The sequence below is a fragment of the Leptodactylus fuscus genome, chromosome 6 (assembly GCF_031893055.1).
Source record: "Leptodactylus fuscus isolate aLepFus1 chromosome 6, aLepFus1.hap2, whole genome shotgun sequence".
NCBI classification, from domain to species: Eukaryota; Metazoa; Chordata; class Amphibia; order Anura; family Leptodactylidae; genus Leptodactylus; species Leptodactylus fuscus.
In genome coordinates this window covers 37,144,693-37,158,244 of record NC_134270.1, presented here as the reverse complement: position 1 = coordinate 37,158,244, position 13,552 = coordinate 37,144,693, and the positions used below count along the sequence as shown (strand labels likewise).

Here is a 13,552-nt window from a genome sequence, read left to right as displayed (position 1 = left end):
AGGGGGCTGCTCCTAGAGGGCAGCAAGCAGAGGCGCTGTTTTCCTATTTACATCTTAGAAAACAGATTTGCATATTTCCCATAATCCCCCAGTGGCTTTGTAAGTCTTCATACGCCTGCGAGGGTGATCTCTCTGTAAGGAGTGATATTATCCCCATAAGCTAATGAGTTAATGTGTTATACAGTACACCAAATCAGTTGTAAAAGTAGCCGCCCCCAACCCTTATAGTACATTTCAGGCAATAGTCTGGAGCCAACGCGTGTGCAGATCCAAACTACAAAACCATGGAAGAAATCGGGGTCAGTCTTGGATTCCTGTGGCCCTAATGCGTCTGCATTTTACTGTTGTATTAGAACTGCTAATTCTGTCCCAACCATAAAGGTGAACTGAACTAGAATGTACGGAGCTGCAAGTCCAGTTCATCAGACTCAAGGTCAGGATGGGACTCGTGGCCATAATACAGACATTAAACTGCACTGACCAGGGGTCTTTTGAGGGGGACTATGGAATTAAGAAGTCAGTGATGAAATCTGCTTTCTAAAGATCAAGTAACCGACTAAGACCTGAGCTACAGTCCGAGGGAATCATTTGGATCGTAGCAGGGACTCAATAGTTAAAAGCAAATGCAATACAAAAAGTCTCAGTGTCGCCTAAAGAGGAGGTCTCATCACAGACGTGCCTGTTACCCCAATAGCCCCCACCCCAAACACTGGCTGGATATTTCTGGTGGCTGCCGCTTGTCTTCCCTGCAGTGATAGCTACAGGGATAATGTAGTATTACATTTCAGATTATAATGGAGGAACCTGTCTGCAAGACTTTGTAGCCTTCTCTGGGGGTAGTCAAGACAGGCATGCCGAATTCACCAATTATTTTGGAACTTAAGAGTATATTCACTGTAGAACGATGCCAGGGCTGTGAACTAGGAATCTGGCATAGTCATGGGTCCCTACTCTCCAGCAGCTGATTGACAGCTTCCTCCCTACTCACAGTGAGAAGGAGTGATAAAGCTGCCAAACAGCAATACAAGACCTAAGCTTGTAGATAAACTGAGTGTCCTAGTTTTTCAGCACTGGCAATGAATACATAAAGGCGTCTTCACCTCTGAACCCAGCACATATGTCACTACGTTATGGCTGCCCTCTCTGGGCAAGCTCCCTTCAAACACTTACTGGTATAGGTAGGCACATGTGACTTCCCATAGTAGAAATCTCCTAACACACAAACACCGGATCAAACAAACATTAAAAAAAATAAAAGCAGCTCTGTACATGTTCAGTATCGTACCTGTGCACTTCAGCACTGTCCGCGCTCAGCTGCTTGGACAGAGGCCGGTGGGTATAACTTCCCAAAGAAGCCATAAGTGATGCCCGTTGCTGCATCTGTATATGATTGGCACAAGGATTAATAGGAATACCCCGCGCAGATCCCGACATATCAGATGGCTCTTGCACCTGGATGGTGACTTGCTGTGCTGACTGCTGCTGGTTCTGCTGCTGTATGCCCATGCGTGGCAGTGTAATGCTAGGTGGGGGGGAGCCATTGTTAGAAGGCTGGTATAGAGCGGTGTGAGCTGGCACCCCCTGATACTGAGTGGAAGTTTGGGCTCCTGAAGGTCGGAAAAAAAAAAAAAAAAAAAAAAAAAAAAAAATGGATGAGAACAAAATCACCAAAACATTAAGTCATGTGATGAAACAAAGAATAGGAGTCCTACCATGTGACTGGAGCATGGCACTGGAAGAGGGTGGGGGGCTATTGTTTGGCTGTCTGAAGAGGTGGTTGCTGGCTGGATTTGGAGGGGGACTGGAAGGCTGGATTCGCAATCTGAAGGATACAACAAAAGACATCAATGAGGATACAATCCTAAACATGTGACATGATGGGATGAGGACAAACTATGGAGTCCAGCAAAGTGTATACACTTTACCTCTGAAGCTGGTGTGTAAGGAGAGCGGGCTGATTCTCACAAGCCGAAACCATCGTAGATGACTGGAGAGGAGGCGAGGGCTGTGCGGGGCGGATGCAATCCTGAAAGGCAAAGAAAAGAAGCCTGTTCTCTGATCTGAACGTCACCAGACATATTGTAGTAGTATAGAGGAGTAAGCTTTGCATCATGTCTATGGTCTCAGGGAAAGCATCAAGAGCTCAGCTTACATGTTCTAAATCACTTGAAAATGAAAGCTCGATTCTATTAGGTTACTATATGAAATACAGACACAGTTAAAAGGGAACAAGATAAGTATACAGGGGTCCAACTGCTTATCTCCATGATTGCAGAAGGTCCAAGCAGGGATACCTCAGTGAGTAGACATAGGATATACACAGGATAGGGGGATAAACGGTATAAGAGAGAACCTGTGCTGACAGGACAACGCTGGTAATAAGGTGACGTACCTGGATTTGGTGCTGCAGGATGTGTTGCTGATGCTCCTGCTGGTACATAACGTGCTGCTGTTGTGTGTGCTCCAGGGTCCTTTCATCCATGTGTATGCCATACATCTTCTGCAGTTGCTCGCACTCCTACAAATCAAAAGAAAACCAAAAATCCTTTACCAATGTGTGTATTCCCACAAGTAGAAGTGATGGGAAAAATGCCAAGAAATGTCCCCAGTCCTTGACTGCAGCTCGTCTTTGGAATAAAGGGGCTGCAGTATCAAGTCAAGTGATCAACTCATAAGTGGAAATTTATTAAAGGCTTTTACACATGTGGCCTGAAAAATGTACTAGAGATAGATAGATAGATAGATAGATAGATAGATAGATAGATAGATAGAGAGATAGATAGAGAGATAGATAGAGAGATAGATTCAATCGATCGTCGATGTCAAAAATATGTGAAAAGAAGCAAACTTATCATTTATGAGCTTACAATCTATGGGGTAAAGGAGGTGACACAAGAGGTAGCAGGGGCGGCATCGGAGATAACATTGCTTATACAGAGGTCAGACAATTTTGTAATGGAGGTTACGGTCATTACACAAACATAAAACTGTATGAGCCGTCAGCAGTCGTGTCCTTTAACATGCAGATGGTGCCTGGACATACAAAGTTAGACTGAAACTGCATCGTATCCTATGGGGTAATGTAGGAGCGGGGACAGAGGAGGGTTTGTTTTAAGGATTCTAATTACGGAAGGGTTTACATTAGGAATTGTGATAGGCCTGTCTGAAAAGATGTAGGACCTAACCTAAATCTTATTGAACGCCTTTGCTTTTGTCTATAGTCGCTCCGGCAGCACAGCCAAATTCACTTGAGCAGCACAGCGCTGCAGAAAACTGTGCAGGACAGAAAGGAAAATAGTAAGGGGATTTTTGTCCAGCAGTCAAATATGTAGTGAGTCTTAGCTTTATGCTGTATCCTAAACTTGAGATTCCCCTTTAAGAACTCAACATAATTGGCCCGTTGTCTGACAATAGACCCTGAGTGACTATGTGATGCTGCCCGCTGACTATGTTTACATGGTCAAAGTCTATTACCTGCTGTAACTGTTTGATGCTGCTGTTCTGGTGTCCTGTTTTCTCCAGATGAGCTTTGAACGCTTGGATTGTGGCAGCTCCATCTGAGAACCTGCGCACGGGGGAGAAGCGTTCAGCGGGAAGGTGAAGAGTATTGGAATCTTTGTACATGGAGCTGCAAAGACAAAAACGTTGTCAAGTTCTACAGACTTGAGTGTTCATCACAAAGATCTGCATCATACAATACGGGGGGCTCAGAGCGTAAGCTTATAAAATACAGACTGGTCTCTCGTACTTTTCACCTGAGATGTCCTATAAGAAAACCCTAAAGCATGTAACAAGACTACCAGACATCTGCATTCGACTTAGGAAGATGCTTAGTATGTGTGAGTGAGGATCATGTCTGCTGGGCCCAAAAAAAGCAGTAATAAAGTAATGTATGATCCTTCTTCAGCTTGTTCCTGTTCAAGTCAAAGGGATTTAGCTTCTATATTGTTACATACTATACTATGTATGGCGCTGTGCCTGACATACAGTGAACAGGACTCCATGCTTACCAGAGAACCTATTTATCAGCTGATCGGTGAGGGTAACAGGTTCAGATCTCCACTAATTTGCCAATCATGACTTATCCTTAGTATAGGCCAACAATATAAAAGTTCTGGACTATCTCTCCAAGTTTTTTAATACCCTTAAATAACAACAGAACACTTGTCTGGCCAAGAGTTAGGCTGGGTTCACAACTGGGTGCACGGCCTACCATGGGACTGGGCCGCACGGCCTACCATGGGACTGGGCCGCACGGCCTACCATGGGACTGGGCCGCACGGCCTACCATGGGACTGGGCCGCACGGCCTACCATGGGACTGGGCCGCACGGCCTACCATGGGACTGGGCCGCACGGCCTACCATGGGACTGGGCCGCACGGCCTACCATGGGACTGGGCCGCACGGCCTACCATGGGACTGGGCCGCACGGCCTACCATGGGACTGGGCCGCACGGCCTACCATGGGACTGGGCCGCAGAGTGCAGCACCAGTGTCAGTCGAATAGATGTGTGGACAAATATTTATTGATGGTATAACATTTCATAACACGTCTCTAAATGAATCATAAGAGAAAAGTGAAAGACATGAAGTTACACGTCAGCTGACTTCCTTCAGAAAACAAAGAATTTCCAATCTATTAGCTCCAGCGTGGCGATCGCTGAGTGCGGGGCGAAGGTTACATGCTCACGTATGTATTCACTGGTCAAAGGTTGAGAGGACAAATCTACACAAACTTCCCAAGAAAACACTGAACGTTTTATTATATCAGTGACAAAGATTGTGAGGCTGAAACACTGCACAAGTCCGTCCACATCACTAATATCCTAACCTGCAGCTTTCACCCACAAATACCAATATTCTGCACTTGTTAAAGGGGGTCTTTTGCCACATGAAATCTTCTGCAACAAATATAACGCTCATTTTAGGAATATAGGTATTGGGGGGGTTAGGGGCACGATCTGGACAATACGCATAGAATGCAAAAGGCCTAAAATATGGAAACAATCTGTCATCTGTTCACCAGGAATCCAGCGCAGCCTCTCCTCCGGTTCTCCCGCTGTCTGTTTACTCGCATATGACACATGACCGCTATACTCAGTCAGCGCTCGCAGCAGTCAGGTGCTGTATTACCGGCACCAAGGCTTCCTTCTCATAGCCAATGGGCTAGTAATACAGTCACTGATCTCTATGCTGTAAAGGCTGATTTTAGGCAATTTGCAGGGACCCTGCTGTAGCACTGGCCAGTTGAATGTGGCCAGTGGTTGGCTGCAATGGTCACATATGTGGCCACCACATCACTCAAGCCAAATGACCAGGGAAGCATCAGGAAAGGAGCAGCAGTGGAATGGAAGCACAAGTATTGTTTGTAAACAGTTTGTAACCATTCTCATAGGGTTGGAGAGCCCTATAAAACTATACATACAAGTCATTATAAAGGACAAGATATTTCTATGTGACACAACCAGGAAAAAGTAGAAAAAAATATATTGAAGATCATATCGGAGTGAAACTCTACTCATACGACCAAGCAATTTCTTAATGGATCCAACAGTCTGATCTATGATATATTAGTAGCTGAGGAAGTCAGGCGTTGTCTGGTGATCTGTCTGCTGTGGCTGTACTCACCGATGCTGGTCAGGTATCAGGTGCGGAGGCCACACTCTGTTTCGGAAACCTTGCTGCCCTAACTGGCGCTGTAAGTCTGGAGGGATTTCTGCTGAGGGACTGGTCATTGCCAATGTGTGTCTCTTGGTGCTTTTGGCTAGATACCTAAAATCATGAAAATGAGAATATGGAGATTATATTTCAGAGGCAGAATGAAGAGAAGCCATAAAACCTATCCACATCATCTACCTGTGGTGCAGCACTACTAAGGGCGGGTTCACACCTGTGCCCGATCTCTGCTTTGCAGGTTTCCGTCTTCTGCCCGATAAACTGGACAGGAGATGGAAACCGGTCAGTTTTCAAAACCATTCATTTGAATGTGAATGCAAAGTGTCCGCCCATGAGTGTCTTCTGCCCTCTGCGGTGGAAGCGTTTTTTTTTAACCGGACACAAAGTCGGACTTTGTGTCCGGGTTAAAAAAATTAAAAACAGTTTTGCTGTGTAGAGGCAGAAGACGCTCACGAGTGCTCATGGCCGGACACTAAACGCCAGGTGTCGGCAGAAGACGGATACCCACAAAGCGGAGATCGGGGCGCTGGTGTGAACCCACCCTAATCGGTTCTAAAAGGTGCACAGTGTGACCAAAACCAGACAGTCTAAGGATGCAGCAGATTTATCATAGTGGCTCACGCTGGGTGATACATTTGCTGCATCTTTAGATACTTCTAACTTATCTATTGGTTGGTTTGCATTTGTGAAAATTAAAGGGGTATTCTAATCTTAAGAAATTTTCTCCTATTCCTAGAACAGGTGATAACTTGCAGGTCAATGGGAGTCAATGCTCAGCGCCTCACCAATCAGATGTATTGGGGGAATTTTGACTCCCGTTCTGAATGGCCTGGAGTGATAAGCATGGCTGCCAACCAGAATGGAGGACAAAACTATCCTTGTTCTCCTGACTGGTGCAATCACAACCAATCTGCAAGCTATCCATTATCGTATGGATAGGGGAAAACGTGTTAAAGGGATTGGTTCAGGATTTTATTTTTTATGGCTTATCTTTAGAATCGACCATAAATATCTGATTGGTGAGGGGAACTACAGGAGGCCCCACACAGATCAGCTGTACGGGATCACCTCTGATATCCATACAATACACAGCACAGAGCTGGCAGCAGTTGGCTCTCATCCCTGTATATTGGCAGTGCCACTCTGCCCCCAGTGAAGGCAAAATTGGAAAATGGACAAAAATATTTTGTAAAGAATATAAAAGGGATTGAATGAAGTTTTAACAATGTAGCTCCTTTAATCTGCAAACAGCGCCATCTTGTCTATGGGATTAGACTAGTATTACAGCTCAGTCCCACTCAAACGATACAACCCATGGACAAGAGTGACCCTATTTCTGAAAGAAAGCAGCCGTGTTTCTCTAAACTCATAAAAGCCCTTAGAGCAAATATGTGCGGACATTGAGGTTAAATAGGATTTCCAAAACAAACAGGAAAAAAAGGGCCATAAAGTAATAAATCAGAAGTTACAGGAACAGGTTGTTTTGTTGCAGAGGCCATTTGTGCAAAGGTGATAAGAGACATGAAAATGACAAGTTACGCTAGGTTCACACCTGTGTTCGGGTCTCCGTTCTGTGGTTTCCGTCTTCTGCATGCAAGAAGACGGAAACCACAGACCGGGTCCGGCCATGAGCGTTTTATGCTCTCCGCCGCGAAACTGTTTTTTTTTTAATCCGGACACAGAGTACTGCACGTCTGACTCTGTGTCTGGATTTAAAAAAAACTCGATTTCGTGGCGGAGAGCATAAAACGCTCACCTCCGCTCACGGCCGGACAGCTTTCTCACCCATTCAAATGAATGGGTGAGAAAGACTCCTGCAGGTTTCCGTATCCTGCTCTGTTTTATGCAGGAAACGGAAACCTGCAGAACGGAGACCGGGGCGCAGATGTGAATGAGCCCTTATACTGAATTATTTCTGCTCGGCTCCTCTTGCTCTATAACATCAGACTCCATGTCCTAGGATCCCTATAACAGAATCTGTAGTTTGTAGACGGCTCCATTTCTGAGCTGTAGCATTTATACGCTCTTCTCTCCATAAGTTACATATTTTTCTAAAAGTAGAGAGTCTGTAATGTTCTAGTGCATCAAAGGGAAAGCCATCAAACTGATGTTAAAACACATTACATATCAATGTCCCAAGGTTACTGGGAAATCGCACAGCCATGTCAAGAAAGACTCCTTCAAGACAATGGCGATTTCCTTAAAAAGCTCTGCCAAGGATTTCCAGTAACCGGAACGCCATTGTTACCTCTGCACGGCCTCTTGATCGGGTTCCCCATCTGAACTCTCCTCATCTACTGGGGTAACCGCAGGGACAGCCTGAAATAGAGAAAGCAAAACATAGTTAAGAATAAGAAAAGACGGCCTTCTCTTTGGAGTCAGAAGGATCAGATGAGTATTCTGACCTCAGCCATAAAGGCCAAGATGGGAATACCTCCTGTAAGGCGCACTTGTTTGTTTTTTTTTTCTTCACCCAATCGGAATCTCAAGTGAATTTGTCTATTCTGAGTCTTTTGTCACATTGTGAAGAGAGGCTCATTCATTTATCCTATGATGTACTTCTATGGTGACACTTAAAGGGGTATTATTACCTTAGACTTATGACATATCCATAGATGTGGGTCCCTCCTGGTGCAAACCTCACTATGAAAGCAAAGCTGTAGTACATACATGGCCCTCTCCATTCATTTGGCTGTACAGGAAGCTCCCATAGAGGAGAATGGATATGCCATAAATGTCTAACATGACTATGCCCATCTAAGAGAAGGAAACAGCGGGTTTTGGGCATTTTCTTGATCCAGTGATACAATTTTATGTTTATATATAGGCTATACCAAACTTATACTAATACTTTTCACAGAAAATTAAATCACATGCTTCTCCTGGTTGTATAAGATGCAATGCGAATAAGGCTAATCTGATCCACATGATAGGACTGTGTCCAAGGGTTAGGGACTGTAGGACTGACGTGTCATCTGGGATCAGAGATGAACGACACTGCTCTGTACCATTAGATTCATTCACGTGTATACTGGGGGACAGCATTGGTTTCATTTACCGGAGTTAACCTTTAAGAAACGGCTACCTTCTGAAAACCAAAGCTGGGAAGAATGTCTTGACTTGGTTAGGGCCACTCATAGCAGCCTTACAGGGGTGTAACACTCCTCTGCTATACAAAAGATAGCGGATAAGTGTCTGATCACAGGGATTGGACTGTGGGGACCCAAAGTAATTACTAAAACTGAATACTAGAGTACCAATGGTGTGGTGGAGTGACATGGGCTCATTTACTTCTACATGACTTCTCCATCTGTGGTAGCTCCATGGGGGATACTAGATTGGTGGGTAACTGCTCCATTCACATGGGGAAACCCTATTCTCAAGATCACAGTGTCCCAACAGTCAGGCCCCAAAGATTAGACATTTAACCCCTTATGCTGTGGATAGGGGTAAGTGTTATTAGCAGAAGTATCACTTTAGCTACGTTATAGCCTACGCTATACATACAAGATCCATTTTCGCCTGATCCCTTTTGCCTCTTACTCAGAAATGGGGAAAGGTTACATCTACATTTTTTCTTATTTTTTTTTTAAAAAAAGGAGTCATCTGGCTGCGGCTTATTTCCCCTACAAATAGACAAAACAATCATGTGTTTTGCCAATCCAAGCATGCATATATATATTTGTGGGGGCAGGACAGGAGGAATAGAGATCTGGTGCACTATGCTATTACAGTAGTGTGCCCTGGTGCTCTATGCTATGTATATAGTGTGGTCGTTACAATAGTAAGTAGCCTGAAAAGTGAGCCTAGGCAGGCTATGATACCGGTGTAGCACACTGCGGATGTTCATTTGGCGGTTGCTACACCCGTATCCTTATTGACTGCTGTTAGTCTCAGGAATCATACACTCACCGTTGTCATTGTAACCAATGGTGAAGGACCCCGTGGCCTCTTTAGGAACTGTTGTGCATGTAACTGAATATTAGCCCCTCCATCCGAAGCCCTGCGGCCAAGAGGTCCCATGCCATTGAGGAGCTGAAGTGTAGGAGGCTGTAAGAGGGACTGCTCCTGGAAATAAAGAGAATAAAGATGATTCCGCTTTGTACGCGTTACATAACGTGGTCAGTCATCTTACCCTATAAAATCGATAATAGAGACCAACCACAAGGGGCAAGGTGTTGGAGAAACCGCTGCCTAAAATACCAAATGTGTGACCAGATGTGGGGAACTATTGCTTTTGATGACTAATGAACAGCGCCATCTACTGCTGAAACCTAATAATTCAGTAGCTAACACAGAACTGCATCATGTTTGCTCTAGGAATCCGAGATAAAAGCTCCAGTGAGATGTCCAAAATCTATTATGGAGATTGACAGCAACACTAGAGTGGTATACACGGGCTGTATTGATCAGCTCCATTACAATATTAGGCATAGGTGTCATTTGATGTTCCTGATTTAACTAGAATTATATGAAATACAATAATTTCATGAAATGAGTTGCTTCAAAGCATAAGGAGGTACTGAACAGAGGCAAAGCTTAATAGGATTACTGCCGTCACCTCACAGACAACAAGGATTTTTTAATTTTAATTTTTTTTTTTTAAAGACGTAAAAGTCTATGGGCGAAAGATGCCATTATATACCGTACTTGCTAAAATAGAAGAATAATATCTCATATAGGATATCTCCATAAAAAATAGTACATTCTGCAAATAAAGATAACACACATCTATTTATTTTACGTCCTAGCACGTGAGCTTACTGCTAGGATTGATCGTTTTCATCACTTTGCCCTTGATGTTGACTATACATACCTTATACTCAAGATGGCCACTAGGTGGCATATTTTGCATTGGTAGCAACGGGTGAAGGGTGTTTGTGTTTTGTGCCACTGGAAGGAATGGAGTCTGTGGAGTGACCCTTGGGAATCCAGGAATGATCTTCTGCAGCTCCTCTGCCCCTCCCTCATTACTGTAAAATACAGCATCTCTAGTCAGGACAAACATGGAGAAGGTGAAGAGATAATCCAACGTATACGCTACAGGCATATGCAGAGATCATGTCCACCTTGTTCTCCTCATACGTCCTACATTATTCCACTATGGTCACAAGCAGTCACTTACTGTGTGTCCGGCACTCCCACTGTGTGTCTCCTCATAGACAGGTATCGGGCCAAAGCTTCGGGGGAAGGTTCTTCTCCTTCATCACTGTCCAAGTTCATGGTGCCATTAGTCTAAAAACCAGCAGAAAAAAGGCACGGGGTCTGAATACAGAAACCTACTGCCAAGCCAATATCAGGTGACATGAGCACAAATATGTATACTGGTCCTCAGGCTGACAACAGCAGCGACAACCCGATTGTGACAGGGGACTGCTGCAGCCAATCAAAGACCACCATTTGTGAAGTGGTGACCACTAAAGCCTGTGATTGGCTGCAGTAATGACCTGCCAAAATGGAACTCACCCCAGTCAAAATGGAGGATCAGGGAAAGAAACAAAATGTGTATGGCCAGTGCTGACAACTACAGATTGTCACACTCACCTCAACAATTTGATTTTCGGGATTGATGAGCTGAACTTGGGGCACATTCATGCTGACGGCACTACCGGGTGTATCAGCCTGTACAAGAAAGCAGAGAGAAGGTCCTATGAGATCCACAGCGCAGCCACCAAAATAAACAGCATTGGGCTAGGTTCACACCTGCACCTGGTTTCCATTTGGGGATTCCGTTCCCAGATCCACTTGAAAAAAGCGGAGAGAAAAATCGTGCGAGGAAGACTTTTCTCATCGCGTTTTTCGAGCGGAAACTAAGAGGATCCCACTATAGACTGCGGGTTTCCACAGGTAACTGCTATTTAAGTGGATTGGGTTTCCTTTTTTAGGTCCCCGAAGAACAGAAACCCACATGGAGGTGTGAACCTATAGTAACTACCACAACAACCTGAGGTAAGGATAGCAGAACTATAAATAAGAATAGTATAAAAAATGGACGATGTATCAGAAAGATATTAGATTATGTTAAAGGGATCCTATCATTAGATACACTTTTTTTTCTGACTAACACATAGGAATAGACTTTAGAAAGGCTATTCTTCTCCTACCTTTAGACGTCTTCTCCGCGCCGCCGTTCGGTAGAAATCCTGTTTTTCTTCGGTATGCAAATGAGTTCTCTCGCAGCACTGGGGGCGGTCCCCAGCGCTCAAACAGCACTGGGGGCGTCCCCAATGCTGCGAGAGAAATCTCCAGCGCCACCTCTATCTCGTCTGAAACGGCCTCTTTCTGCGTCTTCTTCCGGTGCTGGGTTCAAACTCCTACCCATGCGCAGACAGCTCTGCCATCGGGCCTCAAAAGTTAAGTGGCCACACAAAAAATGGCCACGGACATGTACAGTCGGCTTTGCTTGAGGCCTGATGGCAGAGCCGACTGCGCATGCGTGGAAGTTTGAACCCAGCGCCGGAAGAAGACATGGAGAGAGGCCCGACGGCAGATTAAGATGGAGGCGGAGCTGGAGATTTCTTTCGTTTGAGAGCTGTTTGAGTGCTGGGGCCCGCCCCCAGTGCTGTGAGAGAACTCCTTTGCATACCGAAGAAAATCTGGATTTCTACTGAATGATGGCACGGAGAAGACATCTAAAGGTAGGAGAAGAATAGCCTTAAGGCTATTCCTACGTGTTAGTCAGAAAAAAAGGGATTCGAATGATAGGATCCCTTTAAATAACCATGAAGTACAACATATGACCAAGACTGTTATAAATCTACTTGGCTCCAAAAATAATGGTCCCTCTTGCTAAAATCTCTATGGGATGCACCTGCGGCTAGAAAGTCTGTGTGTGGCTTATATTCAGCTCTGTAGAAAATAAAAGGCTTTGACTATAACTGGGCAACTCCTATCTGCCACTGAGAAGGAACAGGCGGCCATCAGAGATAATTCTCTCGTAGGCCCCATGCACACAGAGAAATTCAGACAGCCCCAACAATAAGTGGACAGCAGCAGCAACACCAGAAATATCACGGTATACAAAGCTGGAACAACAGAGCGCCATTCGCTATGTAGTGGCCGTGCTGGGTTACTACAGCTCAGTTCCTATCACCTTGAAGTAGTATTGGGGTAAACCCGTATCACTTGGTCACGTGTTAGTAGACGTCTTCTCTCCTAATGTGGTGTGGCTCAATAACCACTTGGGCTTTACAACAATGTGCGTCTTAAGGAATAGTCCCATAAAGCTAACCTGTATTGGCGAAGCAGTGTATGATAATGGACGAGGGATGCTGGGTGGAGTCGGGAGCAGTAGAGTTTTGTGTCTTTTTAGCCGGTCGCACAGCAAACTGTAGATAGCGGTGTAGTTGTCATAAGCGTCTGTCCTTAGAGACTGGAAAGAAGAAATAGAAAAAGGCAGATTAGCAAAAATTACATCAAAAATAGCAAAGAGGATTTCAGGACACAACTAGGATGAAGATGGTACCTGTAAAGTGCGGTCTTTGTCCAGTCCCATGTCTGCCATTGTATGCAGGACTTGCTCAATTAAAGGCTCCCGCTGCCTCTCCATTTTGACGTGCTGGCATTCGGCTATTAACTGCAATGCAACGTGTTCCCACATTAGTCACGCCGTGAATAGTAGTCAGCTATTTTAGCTAGGTTATCCTTGTGTGAAGAGATCACAGGGAGTGCAAAAATAACAACGCATCGACATAGAAGGGGTTGCACAAGAGTAGACAAGATTCTGCTTAATTTTACAGAAAAACCTGCGCTCCTCCCTTTGGTACTATTGCTGCATATTCCCTTTATGTAATCCTGAATAATCCCTTAAAGATACGTGCACACATACATTTGCAGCTGATTTGGAGGTGGATTCTGGCCTGGTTCTACCTCATT

At 44.7% G+C, this 13,552-nt stretch overlaps 3 protein-coding genes across 3 annotated transcripts in view; all 3 read right to left on the bottom strand.

The window, feature by feature from the left end:
* The window catches only part of LOC142210521 (uncharacterized), a 297,487-nt gene that overhangs the window by 141,912 nt on the left and 142,023 nt on the right, over nt 1-13,552 (bottom strand). The window lies entirely within an intron of this gene.
* LOC142210524 (uncharacterized) overlaps nt 1-13,552 on the bottom strand; it is a 219,996-nt gene that overhangs the window by 119,862 nt on the left and 86,582 nt on the right. The gene's annotated exons all lie outside the window — the stretch shown is intronic.
* Nucleotides 1-13,552, bottom strand: part of SIK3 (SIK family kinase 3) — an 81,535-nt gene that overhangs the window by 11,160 nt on the left and 56,823 nt on the right. Inside the window, exons 8-20 of the mRNA XM_075279727.1 lie at nt 13,143-13,253; nt 12,909-13,049; nt 11,222-11,299; nt 10,803-10,912; nt 10,494-10,650; nt 9,590-9,745; nt 7,926-7,996; nt 5,630-5,773; nt 3,475-3,628; nt 2,393-2,518; nt 1,926-2,026; nt 1,713-1,822; nt 1,286-1,607 (exon numbers count right to left, since the gene is read on the bottom strand). Coding sequence (XP_075135828.1) covers nt 1,286-1,607; nt 1,713-1,822; nt 1,926-2,026; nt 2,393-2,518; nt 3,475-3,628; nt 5,630-5,773; nt 7,926-7,996; nt 9,590-9,745; nt 10,494-10,650; nt 10,803-10,912; nt 11,222-11,299; nt 12,909-13,049; nt 13,143-13,253 — 1,781 coding nt within the window. The remainder of the gene's footprint in view (nt 1-1,285; nt 1,608-1,712; nt 1,823-1,925; nt 2,027-2,392; nt 2,519-3,474; nt 3,629-5,629; nt 5,774-7,925; nt 7,997-9,589; nt 9,746-10,493; nt 10,651-10,802; nt 10,913-11,221; nt 11,300-12,908; nt 13,050-13,142; nt 13,254-13,552) is intronic.